The 26,139-nt window shown below is 46.3% G+C and overlaps 2 protein-coding genes across 3 annotated transcripts; both read left to right on the forward strand.

Moving 5' to 3' along the window:
* The first annotated feature begins 294 nt into the window (after positions 1–294).
* Hoga1 (4-hydroxy-2-oxoglutarate aldolase 1) lies at positions 295–25,751 on the forward strand. 2 transcript variants are annotated; one of them, XM_034512827.2, is made up of 7 exons: positions 295–870; positions 13,676–13,804; positions 13,951–14,078; positions 14,931–15,065; positions 15,318–15,414; positions 17,498–17,631; positions 24,478–25,751. In XM_034512827.2, the coding sequence occupies exons 1-7, from the start codon at positions 678–680 to the stop codon at positions 24,625–24,627; spliced, it is 966 nt and encodes a 321-aa protein (XP_034368718.1). In that variant the 5' UTR covers positions 295–677; the 3' UTR covers positions 24,628–25,751. The 2 variants fall into 2 exon arrangements, with proteins under 2 accessions (XP_034368718.1, XP_076777450.1); XM_076921335.1 differs by lacking the exons at positions 13,676–13,804; positions 13,951–14,078; positions 14,931–15,065; positions 15,318–15,414 and having other exon boundaries at positions 313–870.
* Positions 6,057–7,866, forward strand: C1H10orf62 (chromosome 1 C10orf62 homolog). Its single transcript, XM_034512838.2, has one exon. It carries the CDS (start codon positions 6,661–6,663, stop codon positions 7,573–7,575), a length of 915 nt encoding a protein of 304 aa, XP_034368729.1. The 5' UTR covers positions 6,057–6,660; the 3' UTR covers positions 7,576–7,866.
* Positions 25,752–26,139: the final 388 nt, after the last annotated feature.

Consider the following 26,139-nt stretch of genomic DNA (forward strand, 5'->3'; position numbering starts at 1 on the left):
CCTACGCTCGTCTGGCCTGGCTTTGTCCCTAACATCCTGCTTTTCTGTCCTAATCCCTAGGGCCGGGGTTGAAATATATTTCACTCTGACATACTTATCCTCTGCTCCCTGTCTCCAAGACTGTTCCATGGAGCTGTGTGTCTGCGGGTGGCCAGCAGAGGGCTAACACGCAGCGGCCCTTGGCAGAAGCTTAATAGACAGGGGGAGCGGTTTTTCACAACTTCTGGACCAACGAGTGGGTGGCTACAGTTGGGCGGGGCCAGGCCAGCTCAGCCAATCAGCTCCGTCACGTTCAGCCGGCCTGGAAACGGAGGGTGTGCGGGTTGGGGTTGGGGTGGGGGTGGATGGCTCCTGGCTCTGGGGCTGTGTGAAGGTGGACCCTGTAGGAGACGGTTTTTAGTGTTGAAACCCCATGAGCCAGCTCTCTTTTAGGCCATAATTGTGGCATTCTCCAGCTGCTTCCCAGTAGGGAAGAAAGCCTGCCTGGAGACTCTAGGCCCGCCCCTGACCCTGGGACACCCAGTGTAAAGCTGCAGGCTCCCGTGCCACGCCCACACGCTGTGGTGGGAACACAAAATTTTAACTGGCTATGTAGATCATTAACGAGGGGGGGGGGGAGAGTCCTAACTCAGTTCCCCTGTGGTCACAGACAGCTGGGTCTCAGACCTCCTGAGGAAATGCTGGGCCCCCAAATCTGGGCCTCCATGAGGCAGGGGCTGAGCAGGGGCTTGTCTAGGAATGTGAAGGGGAAGAAGGTAGACATTGCGGGCATCTACCCACCCGTGACCACCCCATTCACCGCCACCGCAGAGGTAAACTATGGGAAACTGGAAGAGAACCTGAACAGACTGGGCACCTTCCCCTTTCGAGGTAAGAGGGCAGTTGGGGAGCCAGATCCAGGAAGGGGGGGGGGGGGCGTCAGGGCACAGCTCTGGCACTTTGGACAGAGCCTCACCTGTCTTTGTTTCCCCAGCTGGGAAGCGCTAATGTACCTTCTTGGCTCCCAGGGTTGTTGTAAAAGCATGGAGCCGTGAATGAGGACATCCTTATGTACCAGGCCGGCTGCTGATGGGAAGGCACTAGTCAGGTCACACAGCAGGGTAGGCTGTTGTCTCCCCCTAAGCCTGCCTGGCGGAACTACTCAGTGTGCTGGATCCTCTGATCCACCTCTTGTTTTAACATAGGTCCCCTCTCTGAGGCCGCAGACCACATCCTGTTTGTGAGACTCAGTCTTCCTCACAGCCACAGGTCCATAGAAGAAGGTAGAAAGGGGCAGTCCCCTGACCAGCTCCATCCCGTTCCACCCACCCAGGACAATTCCTGGTCAGTGCTGTCAATGACACAATCTCGTAGATGGGACCGTGGGCTCCCAGAGATGTGGTCATTAACTAGTTGAAGCCACTCAGCTAACAAATAGCTGAGCTGAGACTTGAACTGCTGATTAGAAGCTCTGTTCTGCCCATTGATTCTAACACCTCCTTCTAAGTTGTGGGGTCTAAGACTATCCTTACAAATGTCGTTATGTGGGCACCAATTTTGAGTACGGCCTGGCCTCACTCTGACTTGAGAAGGCTAGCAGTAGAATTGTGGACTCTAGTTTCCAATCACAGCTCTGCCAGTGGTTTTACTCCATGGGATACTCTAACCCTGTTTCCCATATGACACACGGGAGTGATAATACTCTTACCGTGGAGTAGCCAGAAGAAGAATCTGGAAGAATGAGAGGAGAAAGCATGGTATAAATTCTGGAGTGCTATACATTGGAAGGTATAGAATCTTGGGGTGATAATTATTAAAAGTACACATGGCATCTGTGAAGTCTCAAACCCTGGCAGAACTGGCTGAAGCATCTATTTAACATATCAAAGAGGACCCAGCTGCCAAGTTTCCCAGCATCCCTCAGTCCCTCCCTGTTACAGGATATGGCTGGCATAGCCCACCCTCTGGTCCTCTCATCCCCAACACTCCAGCCCAGGGACTGGGCTGCCCTATCCCAAAGGCGCTTCCCTATATAGTGCAGCCATTTTGGCTACCCACCCTTTCTTTTACATCTTGTCCCTTGTTCCTGGCTCCCTTCTCTCCCTCATCTCCCTTTTCCTCGATGCTCTCTTCAGTGGCTCAGGGTCATGCTTACTCTGGACTCTGCCGGATGTTTCTACCTTTGGCTATGCTCTCCCTTTCATCTACAATAAACGTTTCCCTCCACCACGCCTAGGAGCAGCAGTGCCCTTCCTTTTTTTTTTTTTTAAATTTCATTTTTCATTCAACACTGTAGCAAAGCTGCTTGGTGACAGTGACCACTGGCCCAGCTGAACCCTCTTCATAGCTCAGTACCCAGATGATATGAGCATTTGTCAAGGGACAAGTGTCCTATGGGTGCGCAATCTGAGCAGGGACAGCATGTCTACTAGAACTTGCTTATGCTGGCCTGGAGAGAGATGAGGCCTGATTTCCTTGAAGCAAAGCATGATAATCCTTAGCTTCAAATAGAACACTCTGCTTCAGCTTAAGGATCAAGGACACTATAGTGTAGGGACCAGAAGACTGGCTTTGGTATCCATTGTGTTTCTGAAATCCTGTATCTAGGATTTCACAGAGACTCCTAGATTGTCTTTAGACTTCCCCCTTTGTCCCTCTAACTCCTGCAACCAGCATCGGGTGCCCTGGGCAGCTTTGTTTGTTTGGTGGTGGAGGAAGAGATTTGGCTTATGGGTTCCTGATGTTGTTTGATTCCTCCATTCACTACATAGCAGGAGATTGGGGCTATGGGAGGAAGAGTCCAATGTCTAGACTTGGAAGACTCCTTGTCTAGCTATTATAGCAACTGAGAAATCACAGTCCCTCTATAATCCAGTTTCCTCACTTGAGAACAGGAGCTAAGCCCTTGGGCTCTTAGCCGTGTGGCTCAATATAACTCCCCCAAGGTGATCAGCCTTGCTTCTGGCACAGAGGACTTAAGAGTCAGGGGTATCTTTGTCATGGTTCTAGCATTTAGCCAAACATTGATGTTTCTCTTACTTTCTGGAATAGACCTTGCAGTCTAACACTTGGAAGGTAGAGACAAAAATGCTACTGCTACTTTGTATCAGTGTGGGTCACAAGCCCTCCAAAGAAGAGGTGAGAACCTGCTCTTAGTGCTTCAGTGAACACAGAGAATATTCCTGAAGGCTTAGTCTGAGGCTGTGAAGTCGTTTGTTTTGATCTGATTTTTTGAGACAGGGTTTCTCTGTGTAGTCCTGGTTGTTTTGGAATTCCCTCTGTAGACCAGGCTGGATTAGAACTCAGAGATCCCTGCCTCTGCCTGCAGAGTTTTGGTAAAGTATTGCTAAATTGTGACTGTTTAAATGAAGAATATTCTTTTAAAATACAAGTTAAGGGCGAGATGGCACATTGAATAATGGCTCTGCTGTCAAGGGATGAGTTAAGTCCAGTTTCCAGAATCTACATAAGGTGGAAGAACTAGCTTCTGCAAGTCATCCTCTGACCTTCACATGCATGCCATGATACATTTGTCTCTCCCCTCCCCCAAATAAATAAATGTAAAAGCCCTTTTGGCGGGGACAGATTAGCTAATACTTTATCAAATGTGTAAAAAAAAACATAATAATTAATAAAAGGAGCATGCAAAACCTTTAGCCTCCATTTATAGAAAATACATGTCAGTTCTGGATCACAATAGTTCCATTGAACTACAAAAAAATGAATCATAAGGAAGAATTTAAAAGCTATGCAGTGGCTGCTTTTAGTGTCCGCTACAACAGACCAGCCCCTATTAGCTATTTTGGAAAGTGAAAGTGTGCCTGAATTTGTAGATAAGGAATGTCTCCAGTAGTTAAGAAAACTATAAACTCTGCAAACGTTTGCCAGTCTTATACAGGAGCAGCTCTTTGAGACCAAAAAAGCAGGAAATGGTGTCAGCACCGCAGTGAGCATGGTCTGCTCTTCTGTTCTCTTATCTTGTGCAGGATGCAGACATAATGCTGTGCCCAGTTATAAAAATGGACCTTGAGTAAAGGTTTCTATAGTCTTAAGCTTAAAAAAAAAAATTAAGTAAGGGGCTGGAGAGATGACTCAGTGGTTAAGAGCACTGACTGCTCTTCCAGAGGTCCTGAGTTCAATTCCCAGCAACCACATGGTGGCTCACAACCATCTGTAATGGGATCTGATGATGCCCTCTTCTGATGTATCTGAAGACAGCCACAGTGTGCTCACATACATAGTAGATAAATACATGAATAAATAAATAAGTCCTTTAAAAATGTAAATAAAATAAAAATTATAACCAAATACAGTGTGCCTAAACCAGGAAGGAGTTAATAAACTAGGAAGGGGGAAATCTCATAGGGTTCCAACCTCTAGACAGAGAATGATGGTTAACTACTGACTGCCGAGAGAGGGAGAATTAGCCTCTCCCAGGATGAACCCCTAATTAGTTTTCCAGTGCACAGTGGTCAGCCTTGAAGTCATGTACACACGGCCTCTGCAGGTTATATTTGTGATATGCACATGGTTATATGTATATCTGTGCACATATATGTAACAATAAAGAAAAAGAAGCCATTAATCTGAGGAGGAAGGGGGGAGACATGGAAAAGGTTAGAGGGAGAAAATGGAAGAAGAAAGTGATGTAATTATATTTTTATTTAAGTTTTTTTAAAATAAAAATAAAACTTTTAGCCAAGGACCAGAAGGAAGGGTTGTTCAGGAGGGCTGCTGACCCTGGACTTACACCTGTCAATCGCCTCCCAGGTGAACTTTGAGTTGTTATTTCCAGTGAGGTCAGTGGACAGTTGCAGAGCTATTTCAGCAAGGCTGGAGAGGCAAGGTCTCCAAAGCTTTTAGCTGGGCCTTATTCCTTCCCCACACAGAGCAGACCATGGTTTCTTCTGAAAGAGAAACCATTTTTGTATATATAAAAAGTACTACTTGTTTAAAGAAAATGTTTCAAATAACAGTTTTTGAGTTTTTTAAGAGGTTGTGACAGAGTCCCAACTGTTCTAGAATTCACTTTGCAGACTCAGCTGGCTTTGAACCCACAGGGATCTGCCTACCCTTGCCTTCTGCGTACTGGGATTAAAAGTGTGTGCCACCACATCTGGCAACAACTTCTAAAATATACTTTCTTTTTAATTTTGTCTAGGTGTGTATCTGTATATGGGCATGGGCATGTGGATACAGGTATCAGATAAGGCCAGAGGTGTCAGGTCCATTGGAGCTGGAGGTTCAGAGAACTGAGCTGCCTGAGTTGAGTGCTGGGAACAGAACTCAGGTCCCCTAGAAGAATCGCAAGTGCTCTAGACCTATCTTTCCAGCCTCTCAGCACAACTTTTTTTTTTTTTTTTTTTTTTTTTTTTTTTTTTTTTTTTTTTTTTTTTTTTTTGCCAGGGGCTGGTGACACTGCCTTTAATTCAGCACTTGGGAGACAGAGTAGGTGGCTCTCTATGAGTTTGAGGCTAGCCTGGTCTCCAGAGTGAGTTCCAGGACAACCAAGGCTATACAGAGAACCCTCTCTAGAAAAACAACAAAAAATGTATTTATGTATATGAGCTCTCTACATGTGTGCCTGCATGTCAGAAGATGACATCAGATCCCATATTAGATAAATTGTCAGTTACCATGTGGTTGCTGGGAATTGAACTTAAGACCTCTCTGTAAGCGCTCTTAACTGCTGATCTGTTTTTCCAGCTACAAGCAACACAGCTTCTCCAAAGGAACATTTGGCATTTTCTAGGTGTGCTACTTGCCTTGAGGGAAATAGTAGCACAGGAAGGCCTGTATGCATACATAGGAATTACTCAAGACTGTACAGGCATCTGTGGCAAGCATGACTAGGCAGGCCACCTGTTCAAAACTGTGTCATGCTTATTTACTAGGGGGCAAATTCTGTATCTGCAGGCTATCACTCAGGCAAGATGTAGCTTACCCTGAAATGGCCCTGAAGTCTGTTTTGCCTGCTCTGCCTTCTCAGCCTATTCTTTGTTCTCAATTGTGACCTCATATTGTTCCATATGAGCTCTTTCCTGGACCCTTTCCCTTCTGGACTCTTCCCTGTAATAGAGCTAGGGGTATTGTGCTGACAGCAGAGATGGACCCTGGGTATTAAGTATAACAGTTATTGACCAGGGATGGATGCCAGTCCAATTGAGGGGTCCCAGTTTGTCATGGCCAAACTGACTCACTATCCTCTATCCTGTGGGGAATGCTAGATCAGGAACAAGAGAAACCAAAGACTGGAAATTAAGCAGAACAGAAGAGCAGAATGCATTGGAAGTGGGAGGCAGAAGAGTTAAATGATGCTATCTTTCTTTCTACAGAGGGCATGAGACATGACCAGATCCTTACACAAAGCTTGCCAAACTAGGTCTGAGTGATGGGGTGGCCTTGCCTCGCCCCACCCCCTGCTGCCTTCCTCACAATGGGGCTCATTGCTGAGGTGTCAGAGGGCATCCTAGGAAGGGTGAGACAGGAGCCTGCCTGCCAGACACCTGCAGGGCTCCGGCCCCTTCAAGCATGAACCTTACCATCTGGGCTCCGGCACTCCCCGTGTGCTCTTAGCTGGGTGTGAGGCCTAGGGCCCTGGAGGACTTCTTGGAGTTCCTCCAGCAACCATCATGCAAGGTGGTGCTGGGGACTGCTCTCTTGCTAGGAAGTGGAGGTCTCATGCTGTGGGCTCAGAGGAGGAAAAGGAAGGCAACCTTAGAGACTACAGAGGACAAGTGTCCAGAATCCCACAGAGCAAATGACAACTGGATCAAATCTCACTTCAGCCGCCTATCTGAAGAGAGGTTGCCCTTCAACCGCTATGTAGGCTACAATGGGCACTCACCTGAAAGCAGGCATGGGGAAGCCAACACCACCCTCCACATGGATACCCTCACCACTAAACGTGGAGAAGGGGGCGCAGCTCTGCACCGAGATTCCTTTGCCAGTAAACATAAGGTATCTGGGACCTCAGTGACTAAAGAGATGCAGAGGGAGTCAGGAAAGTCCCCGTCCATGGAGGATGACACCTGGGCTGCTGTGGCAGCTTGTACGAAGGACATTGATGCCAAGGGGCATCGCGTGGCTAACTCCATGCTGCAGCGCACCACAGGTTACGAGCGTACAGGCCATGCAGAATCCAGAAACATCAGCCCAGAAGAGCTGAAGGCTCTGGAGGAGGTGGAGATAAAGCTGAAAGGGAATTTCCTGACTCACCATGAAACCACTGTAGCTGGTGCCAATCAGTCACACACCATCTACAGCCAGAGTCGCCATGGTAACCAAAACCATCATTCCTATCCAAGACACCAGAACAACCAGAGTCATCCTGTTTCCTCCAGCCACCAAAGTTATCATCCAAGTCACTTGAGCCACCAGGGTCATCCAGGCCTCTCAAGCCACCAGGGTCATCCAGGCCTCTCAAGCCACCAGGGTCATCCAGGCCTCTCAAGCCACCAGAGTCATCTGGGCCACTCAAACCACCAGGGTCAGCCAGGTCACCCAAGTCATCAGAGTCACCAGGGTCAGCCAGGTCACTCAAACTATCAGAGCCATAGTCTGCCCAACCGCAGAAAACAAGTCTATGACTCTTGAAGCCACTTAACCATGTGTCCCTTCCCCCAGCAGGGCCGGCTCTCATGCACAGGCCTGTTTTCTCTTCTATGGGGAAACCTACACGGTCAGGTTGAGAGACTGCCAACCAAATCCCTGCTTCTTCTGGCCACAGCAGAGGTCATGAGAGAGGGAAGAAAGGACGCAGCTCCAACAGCCCAAGGGCCCTGAAGGCCCACGAGAGAAGACATGAGGCAGATTACAGGAGCAACCCCAAGCCCCACACTGACTCCACATGCCTGAATGAAGCCAATAAAGCCCTGCAAACCCTCAGTCTGTGTCCAGGGGCTCTGTAGCCAGCTGAGTTCTGGGCAGGGTTGGAGGAGAGGGTGTGTCCCCAGCAGTTCTGTAAGTGGGCCTTGGCTTGGGGGGGGGGTGGTCTTTTCATTGCATCAGACTTAGGACCAGAACAGTCTCCCCTGGTCTGGGATGCTAGGGTTAGGGTACTGCCAGAGGTCGCAATTCCATCTGCCTGCTGTTGTCAAGGAGTAGGATACAGCCAGATGCTTGGGAAGAGGGACCAGGGACAGGCTTTCAGCAGAGCGTAAGCCATCCAGGTGGGAATTTAGGCTTCATCCTCTTGGTACCATCTCAAGTCTCCATGGGGATCCATGTGTCCACAGCTGTGAAGCTGTATGAGATATATATGGGTCATGTCACCATTGCTTGGCTTGTGACTATGGCTACTATAGATGCTACCAGTATTCAGACTACTTATGGCTTCCACTCATGGTTTTTGTTTTTGAAACTGCGTAGCTCAGGCTGTCTTGGGACTCACTGTGTAAACCAGGCTGGCCTTGAGCTCTCAAAGATAAGGCCGCCTCTGCCTGCCGAGTGCTCTGCTGTATTTTGTTTAAGTAGATGTTTTGTTTTGTGTGAAGGCACAGCCAGAGGACTGTATTCTCTGTTATATGTCTTATGTCCCTAAGGTTCAGAGATTTAACTCCTCCTGGATGACTTAGTAAGTAAGAGGTTTTAGATCCAGCTTGCCCCACAGTCCCACGGAGTTTCCTGACCTCTGCTCAGAGCTTGTCTTCCTGTCCTCTTTGGCTCTGCCTCTCAGCCTATCCCTGACATCCTCACACACCCTGCCTCCTCTGCTCTCCCACAAGCCTGGCATTCTTCTTGTGTCTGCCTCCTGGGCCTCAAGGAGTAAGAAATGACCCTGTACTCCCAAATCACGCAGCCACTTCTGTGATTCTTTGGACAGGTCCCTGAGTCACTGCTGACCTCCAGGTAAATCTTTGACATAGGTTTGAATCTGTTACAAATTTGCCAGGGAGGTTACCAGTCGGTGTGTGTGCCTTAGACCTCTGGGAGCAAATCACTGAAAACAGCCAAGTTCATAAACACCTTAAATGTGGTCAGTTGGTTTTTATGGAGTTCAGATGTACGAAGTAGTTTTATTTTCTGGACATTCCTAGTGTGAATCTGTATGATTTAAATTTTAAATTTTTAAAATTTACTGTTGTTGCATGATACATATGTATAGAGATCAGAGGGCAGCTTTATGGAGTCATTTCTGTCTTTCCACCTTTGTGTGGGTTCCAGGGGTTTAACTCAAGTCAGCAGCTTTTATCAAGGTCGCAATAGCTTTTTAACCACTGAACCACTGCCCCAAATGTACATGAACTTTTATTTACATTGTTTTCAGCAGAATAAACACAAACTTAGGAAAACTGAAAAAGAATTCCTCCAAATGAGGGGTTCCAAGAAAGGAATGCTTTATAATTGCATATTTTAAATATTTCATAAAAGTTTGAAATGAGGAGGCAGAGATGGGTGGGTCTCTGGGGCTTTCCGGCCAGCTGCTATAACTAACTTAGTGTGTTCCAGGCTAGGGAAAGACTGTCTCAGAAATCAGGATGGACAGAAACTACAATTGAGATTGTCCTTTCACACACACACACACACACACACACACACACACACACACACATGTCGACCTGTACATACACAGCTACCCACAGACACAAATACACTTTATTTGAAAAACTAAACAGGGTCAATCACAGAGGAAAGTACTGGAGGCTGAAAGCTTGCATATAAAGCAAGAGAGTGGTGAAATTTGACATCTGAAATTGACTAAACACACATGCACAAGTTCCATTACTTTATACCACAAATTATCAACACCCACCTCAGAGAGTCTGCATTGGACATCACGAACAGGGCTACTGTCCCTGACTGAATGACTCCAGGCCAAGCAAGAAGAGCACACAGTAGGGCAGCAAGATACTGTGGGCTGCAAAGCCCAGAAGAACAGGTATTTGAGACACCTGACAGCTCTTGGATTTTTGAGGTATCTGCTGGGGTTGAAGCAGAAAGTCATACCATGAACAAAGGTGCTGAGGCAGGAGAATAGCAGTGTGTTGTGGATGGAGAGAACGCTGACAGGTTTTCTTCTGTGGTTCTTAGGAATCTTAACTAGAGCCTCACACAAACCAAGCAAGTGGTCTCTAAGATACACCCCTACCCATCATGATGGACAGGGGACATTAAGAGTTGAGTGAAAGCCGGGCAGTGGTGGTGCATACCTTTAATCCTAGCACTTGGGAGGCAGAGGCAGGCAGATTTCTGAGTTCGAGGCCAGCCTGGTCTACAGAGTGAGTTCCAGGACAGCCAGGGCTATACAGAGAAACCCTGTCTCGACCCCCCCCCCCAAAAAAAAAAAAAGAGTTGGGTGAAGGCTAGAAAGCCAGAAGGGTGATTGTGGAACTCAGAGCAGAGGAGGACTTTGGAGTCTGTCAGCTGTCCCTTGTCTTGTAGAAGAGGCCAGGGCGAGAATGCTTACCTGGTCTGTTGGCATAGTTGAACGGCTCCAAGCATCTCTTTGCATGTGAGCATACTGAGGAGGGAAGCTCAGAGGAGAAAGGCTCAGAGTCCAGAGACCCACAGAGGGGTCCCTGGGTCCCTTTAGAGGAGGAAGAGATGATGAAGCACCCAGGGGGCCGTGACAGTAACCAAGGTTGCCTGTTCTGTGAGACACTGTGTCTCCTGTTGGCCACAGTAAATCACCAGGTCTCCTGTGCAGCCCCAGTTCCACTCAGCAGCCTCACCCACTTGAGCTGCCAGCTCCAGTGAGAGGGACTCCTCCTGCTCAGGGGGACAGGAAGTGAGAGGTGCTCCCTTCCGGCTCAGCCACACTCCTGGTTTTTCCCGACTTCAGAGCCTGTGCTCCAACCATCCTACCCATTGCTTTGCCGTTGCTCTCCTCATAGGGTCCTTTGTGCTGAGCCTCTCCAGATATCGATGCAAATACATTGGGCCTCAGGTTGGATGTGTGGCCAGGGTGAAGGAGAAGGAGGGTTTTTTTTGGTTTTTTTTTTTTTTTTGGTTTTTTTTTTTTTAAGATTCCCAGACATCAAAGTACTTTCTGGGACATTTTTCTAGCTGAGCCTTTAAAACAGCTCTGTATCGCCCCAGATGTAGGTCTAGTGCCTGATTCCAGAGGCAGGGGTCTGAGGGCAGAAGGCTATGCCACAGGAGACTGGAATATGGAGCCTGCTGCTGCCTCCCAGGGCATCACACCCTACCACCTTGAGATCTGCCTATGGAACCCAGGGGTTTCTGGAACTGTCTACCACAGGAAGAGTAACTTGAGAGTGACCGTGGCCAGGTTCAGGACCACAGTATAAGCCTGTCACTTCTTGAGGTAGCAGATAGATAGTTATGGCAACTAAACAAAACTGACAAGATCTGTGTTGAAATAGTTGAGGATTGGTCCGGGGTTGGCTAAATGGGAGCTCTCACCAGAATGGGCAGCTTCTTCAAAGGGGTGGGACATTGCCAGGAAGAAGCAAAACAAGAGGTTCTAACTTCCAGGGCCTGAAGAACAGACCTCAGGATGTGATCTAGCTGAAGCCAAAGCCTTTTAGTTTCAACGGAAAAAGCTCCTGGCAGCTCTCAGTGGAGCCTAAGGCTTCAGTAAACATGGAAAAGGTGTGTGGTATGAAGCTGCGTGGCCATCACACTGTGTTCCCTACAGGCTGACTCACAGGAACACACTCTCTTTGTCTCAGTGCCAGGAAACTCTGTGTTTCTCCAGGGCAGCAGCATTGCTTCTTACTCTCAGATGACTGCTGGGAAGCCCCTTTAACATTATGGCTTATCGCACAGGGCTGTATGGCATGGCTTTTGTGTGCTAATACTGCTCCCAGCTTTACTGCCCATTTCTTCTACAAAATATCTATTTAAAATCCCAGTGTCCTGTAATTGTACACTACTTAACGATTTTTATTGTTTGAGACAGAGTCTCCCATATCCCTCAGGCTGGCCTTGAACTCTTGATTCTCTACTTTGCACATTGCAGGTGCTGGGACTACAAATATGGTGGGGTTTGTTTGTTTTTGTTTTGTTTTGTTTTTTGGAGGAGGAAGCGAGGGTGTTTGATTTTGTGCAAGGACATTGTTTTGGTGACTTTTTTTTTTTTTTTTTTTACAATTTATTTATTTATTTCATGTATGAGTACACTGTCACTGTCTTCAGACACACCAGAAGAGGACATCAGATCCCACTACAGATGGTTGTGAGCCACCATGTGGTTGCTGGGAACTGAACTCAGGACCTTTGGAAGAGCAGTCAGTGCTCTTAACCGCTGAGCCATCTCTCCAGACCTTAGTTACCTTTCCTAACACTGATAAAATAACTTGACTAAATGAGGAAAGAAGAAGAAGGAGAAGGAGGAAGAAGAGGAGGAGGAGGAGGAGGAAAGAAAAGAAGAAAGAAGGAAAGACAGACAGACAGACAGACAGAAACAAAGAAAGAGAAAGGAAAGGAAAGACTGTTCCTAGGTGTGGTGGAAGAGGAAAAAGTTTATTGTAGATAAAAGGGAGAGCAAAGCCAAAGGTAGAGACATCTGGGAGAGTCCAGAGTGGACAAGACCCTGAGCCATGTGAGGAAAGCAGAGAGTAGCCAAGAAGAAAAAGAGTAAAAAGGGGGCAGGCAATAAATGGTTGGACTTTGAGAGTAAAGGGAAGAGCCTCTGGGGGGAAGGGCTGCTAAGCCCCAGGGCTGAAGAGGTGCGGGTAGAGGGTGGGGTATTTCAGCCATCATCTGTAACAGGTAGAGACAGGGGGACGCTGGGAGAAGCTGGTAGCTAGGTCTGCTTTTGGTGTATTAGACATCTCAGCCACTGCTTGTCGGGGGTGGGGGTCGGGGTCGGGGTCGGGGGTTGAGACATCACACTGAGGAAAGCAATTTAAGGGAGAAAGGGTTTGTTTTGGCTCAATGTTTGAGGTTCAACTTCATCTTGGAGGGGCGAGCATCACAAAAGCAAGGGCTTGAAGCAGGGGGTCACATTGCACCCACAACCAAAAAGCACTGTGTGCTCAGCTCACTTAATCCTCTTTATATGATCCAGAATCCTAACCTAGGGAATGGTGCTGCCCACAGTGGGCTGGTCAGCCCTCTCCAAATAGCCTAATCAAAATAATGTCTCATAGACGTGCCCAAAAGCCTGTCTTCTGGGAGATAAAACTGACAGTTGAGATTAACCATCACAGGCATGGAAAAGAGAAAAAAGGAAAAGAAAGTAAATGGAAAAACACAAGAAGAAGTGATTCTGCTAACACTCATTCCTCTCGGGTTCTGCCAAGGGTATCAGTTCTGCTTGGCTTTCAAAGAAATGAAAACGTTCACACCTGGAAGTGAAATATGTCAGAAATCTCTCAAACAAATGGTTAATAAAATAAAACAGGAGGGTGAGCCATTTCTTATTCATTGTGTTCACAAAATAATTTTTATATATTTTTTATTGTAAGTGTAGAAAGACATGAAAAAGAGCAATAAACACCTGAGTTGGGGCAGAAAGCCCAAGTGGGAGGTAATGGAAGGGTTGTCATGGGTCCTGGGGTCATGGGCAGAGCATAAGTTATGGACTATTCTTTCTGGTATAATTAAAATGTTTCACTTAAACTGCTGTACATCTGTTGAGAACCTCTGTTTATGGCTGGATAGGGATGGATAGGGATGGGAAGGGTGTGGTGGGAAGGTAACCCTGAGCACTGTGCAATATATCAGCATCCTGATGTTTTTGAAACGGTAGGAATAGGTACAATGCACTGATGGGGCTGTGTTGCAGGTTTCGTGGTCCAGGGCTCTACTGGAGAGTTTCCATTCCTGACCAGCCTCGAGCGCCTGGAGGTGGTTAGCCGAGTGCGCCAGGCCATACCCAAGGACAAGCTCCTGATAGCCGGCTCTGGCTGCGAGTGTGAGGACACAATGCCTTGGGACCTGGGGTTGCTGGGCTGTGGGGGCAGGAATCCAGGCTCCTTGGCCCTGGGGTTGGGGTCTGTCTGTTTTGCCACTGCTGAGATGCACTGAGGCCTGCTTTGCTTGCCTTCTCCCTCACTGCAGCCACGCAAGCCACAGTAGAGATGACTGTCAGCATGGCTCAGGTGGGTGCTGATGTCGCCATGGTGGTGACCCCTTGTTACTATCGCGGCCGCATGAGCAGCGCTGCCCTCATTCACCACTACACCAAGGTAGGTGGGAGCGGTGGACTAGAGGCCAGGGACCAAAAGATGGACAGAGATGGAGGTGGTGCCTAAGGAGAAGCTAGGAGTGGAGAGCATATGTCATGTTAGTAGCCACTCTAGGATGTAGTATGATGCCATCATGTGGCAACTGTGTGACAGTAGGCCATTTACCTAACCTCTCTCCATCAGATTCCTTTCCTTTAAAAATAGGGAGCCTAGGAGCTTGAGAGATGGCTCCATAGTTAAGAGTGAGTAATGCTCCTACAGAAGACCTAACTTCAGTTCCCAGCATCCAAGTTGGGTAGCTTGCAACCGCATACCACAATGCCAGATCTGGGGGATTGACCTCTGACCTTTGAGGGCACCAGCACTCTAGTGCATATACCCATGATTAAAGATAATAAAATAAATCTTAAAAAAAAAAAAAAAAACAGGAAGAGGGCTGGAGAGATGGTTCAGTGGTTAAGACTACTGACTGCTCTTCTGAAAGTCCTGAGTTCAATTCCCACCAACCACATGGTGGTTTACAACCATCTATAATAGGATCCAGTGCCCTCTTCTGGTGTATCTGAAGACAGCTACAATGTACTCATATAAATAAAAAAAACAGGAAGAATAATGGCATCTGACTTGTCTGCTTCTTCAGGGTTGCATGAGGTCTACAGCATTCATAGCTTCGAGCTGTGCCTGATATGCCGCCGGCACTCAGAAATTTGCTACCCATCACTGTTACCCATACTTCAGGAGGCAGACCTGCCACATAGCCCTGCACAGCGACCCAGTCCAGGGCCTATAAGGGTGAGCCTGGAGCCCTTTAGACCCAGGCAATTGCCTTCTCCTTTTTCTCTGGGCCCACAGGTTGCTGATCTTTCTCCAATCCCTGTGGTGTTGTACAGTGTCCCAGCCAACACAGGGCTAGAACTGCCTATGGATGCCGTGGTTACATTGTCTCAGCACCCAAATATCATTGGCTTGAAGGACAGTGGCGGAGATGTGAGTGGATGCAGCTCCCACACTGGAACCTCCTTCCCCTTCACTGATCCCAGCATGGCAGCTTCTAACCCAGAGCAGCTCTGAGGCCTATAGTCAGTCCCCAGGCTCCTGCTTGTTGGGTGGGCTCCCCGAGGCACTGCCTGAACCTGAGGGCATCTCTTTGGGTAGTGGACTGCATTTTGACAGCACGTGCCCAGCCCATCCAGGCTAGTGGTTCTGGGCTCAGTTCTCACGCCACATTTACTGCTACAGGTGACCAGGATTGGACTGATTGTTCACAAGACCAGTAAGCAGGATTTCCAGGTGTTGGCTGGGTCAGTTGGCTTCCTCCTGGCCAGCTATGCTGTGGGTAAGCTTCCTGCGGTTCTCGAACCACCCTGCCCAACCAGGATGCACCTAGGTATCTGGGTCTGCAGGAAACAGTTGTCTCAACTCTGGGTGCTTAGGCTTGACCCTTTCAGGTGGGTGTATGAGAACAGTGCTGGCTTGTCAGGATGCCTGCAGTTGGTAAAGTCCCAATTCCATGCCTAGATGACAAAATTAACTCCTCTAATCTCACCCTGTAAATCATTCTCAGAGCAGAGGTCTCTGCTCTAGGCCAGGAGTCCGCTTTCCTCTGCCTCTGTCTATGGGACAGAGTAAACTGTCAGACCTGGGGGTTGGGATGGGATCTCTAGCTGTCTGATCAGACTCTTCAGTCCAGCCTCCTAGCAATGCCACCGAGACTAACTGCTCTTGTTTGTTTTGAGAGCCAGCCTTTGAGTTCAAGTGGGATTCAGCCCTGGTGGGTAGGACCGAGGAATAAAGGCATCAGCAGCCTGAGATCTGAGATTTTCAGCACTGTGGGAGATGATAGTGGTTTCCTTTGCTCTCTTTGGACACTTTCCCTTTACCACCCTACAGTATCTAACGTGGAGGGAGTGGGATGGGGCATTTGTAGCTCCTTCCTGAGAATCCCGGTGAAGGAGGCATGGACTCTGGAGGTGGGGGCGACTGAGTTGGGGTTTCTTCAACCATGCCGTTTATTCACTAAAGACACCAGCCCTCACTGGGCCGGCCTTTTCACCCTAAAAATTGAAGTGGTCTGGTGGGGGTTAGAAGGCCGCCGGCTCCATCTGCCACAGTGCCTAGCATATAAATATTTTTTCATTTGTTTTTTGAGACAGGTCTCTCTATGTAGCCCTGGTTATCTTAGAACTAGTTATGTTGCCCAGGCTGGCCTTTGAATTCACAGAGATCCACCTGCCTCTGCTTCCTGGGTGCTGGGATTAAAGACGTGCAGCACCATGCATTTCTATAAGTATCTTTTGTTTTTAAATAAATTTGTTCAGGTTAAATTTTTTAAGATTTTTGTTTTGTTTTGTTTTGTTTTTCCAGACAGGTTTCTCTGTGTAGCCCTGGCTGTCCTGGAACTCTATCTATAGACCAGACTGGCCTTGAACTCAGAGATCTACCTGCTTCTGCCTCCTAAGTGCTTAAAGGGATTAAAGTCATGTGCCACCACTGCCCGGTTCAAAATTGTACCTTAGTTATTTTGCATGCATCTATATGTGTGAGGGTACACACGCTTAATGGCACATATGTGGAGGCTAAAGGACAACTTTGAGAAGCTGTTTCTTTTCTACTGCTTAAGTCCTGAGGATTGAACTTGGGTCACCAGGTCTAACTTGTAAGCATCTCTTACCCACAGAGCCCTCTCCCTGGCCCCATAGTGGGTGTCTTACAACTAGCAAACATACTGGCCCCATTCCAAACTGTCTTCCTTCCACTCTTGAGCCACTGTGCTTAGGGTCACTCCTTTTTTTTTTTTTTTTTTTTTTTTTTTTTTTTCGAGACAGGGTTTCTCAGTGTAGCCCTGGCTGTCCTGGAACTCACTCTGTAGACCAGGCTGGCCTCAAACTCAGAAATCCACCTGCCTCTGCCTCCCAAGTGCTGGGATTAAAGGCGTGCGCCACCACTGCCCGGCCTTAGGGTCACTCTTAACTCATCCTAGAATCACAATCAAAGGCTGGTTTTCACATCATGAAGCAAAGGGGGAGGAAATGCCCAAGCTCCTGACCCCATGCCCAATCGCTCTCCTCCTCCCTACCATTTAACTGGAGGAGTGAGACTTCAGAACTTCAGTTCCCAGTTCCTCAGCCTCTAAGGTGTCAAGATCCTGTTGAGGGGACATGGTGGGTGGGAGGCAGGAAAGGAGCTGTTCCTAGCCCTGCGGTTGGCTCTGAATAGCACCTGGCATGCAGACTTCTCATTTTGAACACACAGGAGTCTTTGCCTCTGGAAATACATATTCTGGACACACAGAACATGCCCAAATATTATAGAAATCTATGTCCCGTGTCCCCGAAATAAAAAGCTATGGGGCCCAGGGTTTGGGATTCTGTGTGGCAGGTGGCCCTTTCTGATGATGTTCTTGTGTCTCCTTTGGGTAGGAGCTGTTGGGGGCATATGTGGCTTGGCCAATGTGTTGGGGGCCCAGGTGTGCCAGCTGGAGAGACTCTGCCTCACAGGGCAGTGGGAAGCTGCCCAGAAACTACAGCACCGCCTCATCGAGCCCAACACTGCGGTGAGCTCACAGCCTGTACAGGCACGGGGTCCCTGTTCAATTCCCCCTCAGAATGTCCACAAAGAGAATGTCCCAGTGTGGCCACCCCTAAAGCCTCCCCCAGGCAACTGATCGCAGAGAGAGTGAGCTCTGTCGGTTCCCAGGCTTCAGAATTCACTGGCATTCCCATGTAGGCTAGTTAAATGTCCAACCCTTCTCATTTTGAACGTAGCGGCAGTCTTTGCCTCTGAGCATGCACTGAAACAAGTGTCCCAAGAGATGGCACCATCGATAACTCTGGGGTTATACCTAGAGATTCAAAGCCTAGGACAGTGCAGCCTGGCCTTTTACAGGGCCCAGATACCAGAAGTCAGAGTGACTGGCGGGGGAGGCCTGGAAATACTTTGGTTTTCCAGGAAAGCTGTCAGAATACGGTACTCTGCAGTTCAGACCCTGGTTTCTAGTTCTTTTGGAGGGTGGGAGGGTCAAGGAGGACTTGGCCTGGAAGGCCGATCTAGATCAAAGCTGTTTTGAAATCGGAAACAAACCGAAAAAAAATGCATATTATTTTATTTGAAATGGAGTCTCACTGTGTTTGTCCAGGCTGGATTTGAACTTGCTGGCTCTTGAGATCCTCCTGCCTCAGCCTAATTTGTGAGTGTGTGTGTGTTCACCAGCATGCATGCTGTACTGTCTTATTTCTCTGTTGATAGCTGGGCAGTAAGTGTGGTTAAGGACACTGATATCATGTTTCCACGCATTTCCTTGTTGCAGTCCTTTCTCTTAGTTATCTGTTTCTGTCCTGAGCCCATTTTCTTTTTTCTTTCTGGGGCTGGAAATTGTACCCAAGTTTCACACAGCCCTGCCTGGTCTCCTTACCATTTTCTGAGTGAATGTCTTTCTTAACTGTTAATTTTGAAGAGCTACATCCTAGTCCTTTGTTAGATATGTGTTTACAAATATTTCCCCCTAGTCTTTAGCATTTTCTTTACATGGTTTTGATCAATTTTTAAATTGACCAAAATTTTAGTTTTAAATTTTGAAAAAAAGAGGAAATTTTGATGAAGTCAATTTTCTTTCTTGACTCATACTATCAATATCAAGTCTAAGATGTCTTTGTTCAGCTCTAGTGGCTAAATATATTCTCCTACTTTGTTTCCTAAAAGTTTTATAGTTATGTTGTAAAAGTTTGTGACCCATTTTGAGTTAATTTTTCTGTAAAGCCTGAGACTTTAGCCAAGGTTCCTTCTTTTCTTTTCTTTCTTTCTTTCTTTCTTTCTTTCTTTCTTTCTTTCTTTCTTTCTTTTCTTTTAAATGGATATCCAGTGCCTTCAAAACCATTTGTAGAGAAAGCTTTCTTTTTTCCATTGAACTGCCTTTCTGCCTTTGTCAAAAACCAGTGGGGCAGATGTGTAAGAGTCTATTTCTGGGCTCTCTGTTCTCTCCATTGATCTGTGTGTCCATGGCTCCCCTGTGCTGCAGCCTGGACTGTTGCTTGCTGCATTAGAAGGGGTTCTTTAACAGGCTGCTTCTTTCTGATTTTTTTTTTCCTTCCTCAGTATCGCGTTAGGTAATTGGTTCCCTTGTCTTTCCATATTAATTTTAGAATAATCTCGTCTATATCTACAAAAATCTCTTGCTAGGAATTGCTAACCTGTAGACCAGTCTGGGAGGGCAATGCCCTCCAACCATGTTCTCCTTTGATCCTTAAACACGGCACTTTCTCTACACATTGGACTCTTCTTTGTTTTCAGTGTTTTGTAGGGTTTTTTTTCCCCAAAGAAGTTCTTTACATAGTTTGAAAATGTATACCTGCGTTTCAATACGTAGCCCTGGCTGTCCTGATACCCACAGAGATCTGCCTATTTCTGCTTTCCAAGTTCTGGAATTAAAGGCATACATCACCACATCCAACTACTTCATGTTTTTTTGGGGGGGGGAGGGGCAAGTGAAATTCCATTTTAATTTCACTATGTGTATATTAATTGCTATTATTCTAGTACTTAGGAACACAACTTTCTAGCTCTCTGTGTGTGTGTGTGTGTGTGTGTGCACATGGGTAGCATGTATGATGACAGTGAAACCCTCAAGCATGCTAGAAACTTTGCTGTATCACTAAGCTAATTTCCCAGCCCTATAGCAGATTTTTAAATATCTTAACCTCCTGTAACTTTGCTGAACTCACTCAGTAGTTCTAGAAGGGATTTCTTGTCATTTGTGGATTCTTTGGGATGCTCTGCATAGACTTCATATCATCTACAGATAGATGTGATTTCATTTACACATAGATGTCATATCATCTACACAAAGGCGTCAGTCATATCATGTATACGTATGAAGACTTAATTGTGTTCTTATTTATTTATTTATTTATTTATTTATTTAATGTATATGAATACACTGTATCTGTCTTCAGACACACCAGAAGAGGGCATCAGATCCCATTACAGATGGTTGTGAGCTACCATGTGGTTGCTGGGAAGTGAACTCAGGGCCTCTGGAAGAGCAGTCAGTGCTCTTAATTGCTGAGCCATTTCTCCAGCCTCTAATTGTGTTCATTTTGACTAGTCTCATTTATTTGCTTTTTTAACCTTTCTGCACTGACCATAACTTCCTGTGCTAGGTTGAATAAAATTCCTGGTTCCTGATCTCAAAGTGAAAGCTCTCAGTCTTTCACAAGTATAATGCTTGCTCTAAATTTTTGTAGATTATATACATATATATATATATAATACATATATAAAATTATATATATCATATATACATATATAAATAATATATATACATATATGAGTATATATATACATATATATATATATCACTACTCTCTGTTCCTAGTTTTCTTTGAATTTTTACAAATCATTAATGAGTGCTGAATTTTGACAAAATTTTTTCATATTGATTTATATAATTTTATGATTATTCTTTAGCCTGCTAACATGGTGGACTATATATTTTTATTTTATGTGTGTAGGTGTTCTGCCTACATGTCTGTATGTGCACCTTGTGCATGTCTTGTGGCCCTGAAGTCCAACTGAAATTACAGATGGTTGCCATTTACCCGTGTGGGTGCTGGGAACTGAACCTGGGTCCTCTGCAGGAGCAGCACGTGCTCTTGACTGCTGAGCCATCTCTTCATCCCCCAAATCACCGCTTTGTTTTGTTTTATTTTTTGAGACAGAGTGTCTTTATATAGCCCTGGCTGTCCTGGAACTTACTATGTAGTCCAGGCTGGCCTCAAACTCACAGATATCTCCCTGGCTTTGCCTCTAGAGTGCTGAGATTAAAGGTGTGCTCCTGGCTAACCACTTTTCAAATGCTAACATAGATGTACATTCCTGAGACAAACCTCATTTAGTCAGAGTATGTATCTGTTTTGATACATTGCTGAAATTTAATTTATTGATATTTTTGCTAAGAAGTTTATGTCTCTGTTCATGAGAAATAATGGCCTATTTTTTCTCTTTCTTTTCTTTCTCCCTCCTTCCCTCCTTCCTTCCCACCCTCCTCCCATTGCTCCTCCCCTCCCTCCTTCCTCCCATTTTTCCTTCTTCCTCCACTGAGTCTGGTGTAACTTCATCAAATGAACTAGGAAGTGTTCCTTGCTTTTCTGCCTCCTGGCAGAAATGATGTAGAATTAATATTAATTCTTCAAACAGCTTGTAGAATTCTCTAGTTGAAACCATGTGGCCATGGTGATTTATTGGGATCATTGGACTACAGATGTAGATGGTTATAAGCCGCCATGTGGGTACTGGGAACTGAATTCTGGACCCCTTGAAGAAGCAGCCAGTGTTCTTAACTACAGAACTTTTGTTTTAAATCTTTTTCTTATCATCGGGGTGGCACCTGCATGCTCTGCTGCGCATGTGAAATTCAGAAGACACCTTTGTAAAGTTGATTCTCCTTCTCTGCCTTTACATGGGTTTTATATATATAACAAACTCAGGTCATTAGGTCTTCCTGGCTGGTGCTTTACCCACCAAGCCCTCTCCCCAGCTCCTGTTGGGAATTTTATTGGTTGTGCCCACTGGCATTTTATGGTTTATCTTCAGTCCTACCTCTGATCCAGGGGACACTGTGGTGTGCCTAGGGGCTTGAAGCCCCTGACTGATCTCCTGTCTTCAGTCTATCTTTCAGAGTTTTCTTTGGCTTTTTTTGAGACTGGGCCTCTGTGTAGCTCTGCCTGGCCTGGAACTCACTCCGTAGACCAGGCAGGCCTGCAACTCACAGAGATCCACCTGCCTCTGCCTCCTGAGTGCTGGGATTAAAGACACCCAGAACAGATTCATCTGCCTGTTTTCTGTAATGTCTAGAGTGTCATCTGTGGCCATCAGAATGAATGAGCACAAATGTCTCTATCTTCTTAAATGTGAAAGTTTAAGTAATTTCTCAGGTTGTGACCCCTTCCACCCTGAACATTCATAGTTGAAAACAATACATAGCAAATTGGATATATAAAACTGAGGGTATTATTTACTGTAGGTATAAATATATTATATATATTTAAGAATTTTTATTAAGAAATTAATTATTATTTTACTTTCCTAGCTTTAATGGGAACAAACTCATTAAACATTTTCCCTCTAAATCTGTTTTTAGAAACAAAATCAAACCAACAAACAAAACATTGCCCAGGCTGCCTTTGAACTATCTCTATAACCCAGGCAGGCCAGGAAGTTGTGAGCCTCTTACCTGAGCCAGCCACCTGACTTGCTGGTATGGAAGGACTATGCCACCCGGCCCACCTTACCTTGATTTATTTTTGCTTTTTAAGTTTTACATCAGAGGCAATTTTCAAGCTATCTGTACACTACACAGTGGCCAACTCTTTGTAGCAAGATGTGGGTGAACTCTATGTCTTCTTCCTAGTTAGGGTTTTATTGCTGTGAATAGACACCATGACCAAGGCAACTCTGATAAAGACAACATTTAATTGGTGCTGGCTTACAGGTTCAGAGGGTCAGTCCATTATCACCATGGCAGCATCCAGGCAGGCATGGTGCAGGAGGAGCTGAGAGTTCTACATCTTCATCTGAAGGCTGCTAGCAGAATACTGGCTTCCAGGCAGCAAGGATGAGGGTCTTAAAGCCCACACCCACAGTGACACACCTACTCCAACAGGGCCACCCCTTCTAATAGTGCCACTCCCTGGGCCAAGCTTATACAAACCATCACAGGCCCTCGCCTCAGTTTTAGAGGAAAGACAGCTGAAAAGAAAAGCAGACCTCTTCCTGGATGTGGAGCTTCTCCTGGAAGTGACTGTGTCAATAGGTTCTAAGAACTTGTAGAAATAAAGCTACTCTGGCCACACTGGCTGTTCCACTGCGGGGAAGGCATGGTTCTTCCACTCCACCTACCCACATGAGAGAAGGGCCCCACACTTGCATCCTGCCAGGACAGGAGGAGGTAGTGCCTCCAGAGGTCTTGGGGATCACTGCGATGTTGTCAGTGGCATCTGATGTTGGCATCCTCCCTATGGTGAGTGTAGATACCATGTCACTTTACAGAGGAAGCAGAGTTGGCTGTTTCCCCAGAAAGATGGGAAGCCCAGTTGCCATTAAAGCTCTCTGAGGTCATCTCACTCTATCCTGTCCCACCCTTCAGGCTATGCCCTCATGTGCCAGCCCTGGGCACACACTCAAGAATGCCTGGAACACCTTGCTGCTGCTGCCTGAGCTGTAGGCTCAGATATTCCAAAAGCAGCCTGATGTCACTTTATTGCCCTGCCCTTGTCCAAGGGGATGTCCTGCCTTCCCACCCAGCCAGCCTCCTGCCCCAGGCTATATTTAGGACTTTGCACCTAAACCCTTTCTTCGGGGCTAAGAAGGAAGCACATGGGCTATCTTCAGAAATCTGTGGTAGAAACAAGGTTTTTCTCCAGGCCCTTTGTGGTTCTATCTTCTTCTAGAGGCTTTTGCTATCTATGAAGCTTCGGGATTTTAAAAGTTAGGCAATTAAGACATCATGGGTGGAGAAACATGTTTGCTGATGATGGCTGGCCTCTAGTGGTGGATAGCTGCAAGCCAGTTATCCAGCATCCATCCTAACCTCTCTCCGCTGGGCATCTCAGTGCTTTCACCCCTTATGAAATCCGCACCTCTAAGGTTTCCCTTTCCCCCAAATGGAACTGTATTACGTAATGAGTTCTTTCCTAATTTTTGGGTCCTCAAAGAGCCATTCCAATATTTCCGATCAGTTACTGTAACAAAAGGGAAAGAAGCTGGATGCTTTATTTAGTCTGTAAAATTCCTTGTGTAGTTTTAGACAGTGACAGTAGCTTGGGTGCTCCACTGTAAGACGCAAGCTTTTAGTGATCGTGTTGTTCAGCTCCTTCGTGTATCTAGGGAAGAGAAGTTGCTTAGTAATAAATCATACAGTTATACAAAAAACCCTCCTTTGTCCAATGATATATTACTTTCTGTTTAAAAAAATTTTTTAAATAGGGCCAGGGAGAAGCTGTGGGTGTTAGGGGACCCTAATGCTGGGGACTAAGGGTCTGGGGTGTCCCCTTCTTTGCTAACCAGATCTGCTGTGCTGCAGGAACCTGCCATAGGTCATGCTCTAGTCTCCAGTCTTGCTGCCTTCTTCTAGGCCAGCATGAGGGCTGAATACCTCTCTTCTTGTTGGAGATTTTTTCTCATAAACCTCACAGGAATGTCTTTATTCAGTCTGAGTCTCTCCACGCCTGACCAGTTTCTGGGGTCCAATCTGGATTCTCAATGCACTCTGGACACCACTGATTAGAGTTTCTTACAGGAGGGTGGGAGATTTCTGGAACAACAGATGCCAAGGTCTGGGTAGGTGTGTGTGTCAGAGGTGAGGATGGGAGCTCTGCGGTCATTTCTAACAAGTGCTTCTTCTCAGGTGACCCGGCGCTTCGGAATACCAGGACTGAAGAAAACCATGGACTGGTTTGGCTACTATGGAGGTCCCTGCCGTGCCCCCTTGCAGGAGCTGAGCCCCACCGAGGAGGAGGCACTGCGCTTGGATTTCAGCAACAACGGCTGGCTTTAATGACAAGCAGGAGACACCTGGCCTGAGCTCTCTGGGACTCCTGTTCCCACAGCCTGAGGAGAAGCAGGGCATTAGGAATTAGGGCTTATTTTTGTCTGTATTCTATTGCTGTGAAGAGACACCATGACCATGGCAACTCATAAAAGAAAACATTTAATGGTGGCTGGCTCACAGTTTCAGAGCTCCAGTCCATTACCATCATGGCGGGGAGCATGGCAGCCTGCAGGCAGACCTGGTGCTAAGGAAGTAGCAGAGAGTTCTACATCTAGATTTTCAGGAAGCAGGGACAGAAAGCTACTTGGCCTCACTTGGACTTTAGAAAACCTCAAAGGCCACCTCCAGTGACACTGTCTCCAATAAGGCTGCACTTCCTAATTCTTTCAAAGAGTGCCACTCCCTAAGCATTCATGTATGTTAGCCTGGGAGCAGGGAGTCTTACTCAAACCACCACAATCCACCCACTGGTCCCAAAGCTTGTAGCCATATTATAATGCAAAATGCATTTAGTCTAACTTCAAAAGTTTTCATAGTCTGTCACAGTCCCAAGACTGCTTAAAAGTCCAAAGTTCTAAGTCTCTTCTGAGGCTCACTGTAAAATCAAAATAAAAACAAAAAACAGATCAGATACTTCGAACATACAATGTCACAGAATATACTCTGCTATGCCAAAAGGGAGAAATGGGAACATAGAAAATACTGGGCCAAAACAAACCTTAAAACAAGCTGGGGAAACTCCATAGTCTGGATCTCCACGACTGATGTCAAAGCACTCTTCAGATCTCCAACTCCTTTCAGCTTTGTTGATTGCAGCACACTTCTTTCTCTTGGTCTGCTTCCACATACCGTTAGTAGGTTTCTTTGGCAGGTATACCATGACTCTGGCATCACCAACATCATGGGGTTTCCAGGATTTACTTTCACAGCTTCATGCAATGGCCTCTCTGGGCCTCCATGCAGGGATGTCCCTGACGCACATCTGGCCTCAGTCATGGAGGGAGAATCCATAACCCTTTTCTTGTATCCTTAACAATAAAGTCTGAACCATATGGCCAAAGCTGCCAAGTTCTGCTGTTGGATGGAGCTGGAACTTCCCCCCTCGTTCAAATACATTTTCTTTAGCTTTCTGTTTTTGATCGTTTCTTTCACTGTGTAAGCTTTCCTTAATACTGTTTCTCAAGTTGGAAGCTTAGCTGGGTGGGTCTTGCCCTGAGGTCACCACTCCCTTTATTCCATTTAGCATCAGGATTTTCTTTAAATTTTTTATCTCCTTGGGCACTGGATTTAATTCCATTACACTTCGGGGTGCTCTTTTTCTCCTCAAATTTTTATATTTTGTATATTTTACACTTTATATTTCTATCCCCCACTTGCCCTTTCCTGCTTAAGGCTGGCCACTAACAACAATGTAACAGTCAATATGAGTAACCATGTAACAAAGTCAATACAAGGCTGTCTTGACATCTTCTCTGCCAATTGTATTAATACAAAACTTTTCAATTTAGACTTCAGCAG

The sequence above is a fragment of the Arvicanthis niloticus genome, chromosome 1, assembly GCF_011762505.2.
Source record: "Arvicanthis niloticus isolate mArvNil1 chromosome 1, mArvNil1.pat.X, whole genome shotgun sequence".
In the NCBI taxonomy this organism is placed as follows: Eukaryota; Metazoa; Chordata; class Mammalia; order Rodentia; family Muridae; genus Arvicanthis; species Arvicanthis niloticus.

Coding starts and splice junctions, on each gene's coding strand:
- Hoga1 (XM_034512827.2), top strand. CDS start 678: ATGCTGGGCCCCCAAATCTGGGCCTCCATGAGGCAGGGGCTGAGCAGG. Junction 871..13,675: donor GGGCACCTTCCCCTTTCGAG/GTAAGAGGGCAG, acceptor GCTGTGTTGCAG/GTTTCGTGGTCCAGGGCTCT. Junction 15,066..15,317: donor TGAAGGACAGTGGCGGAGAT/GTGAGTGGATGC, acceptor TTACTGCTACAG/GTGACCAGGATTGGACTGAT.
- C1H10orf62 (XM_034512838.2), top strand. CDS start 6,661: ATGCTGTGGGCTCAGAGGAGGAAAAGGAAGGCAACCTTAGAGACTACA.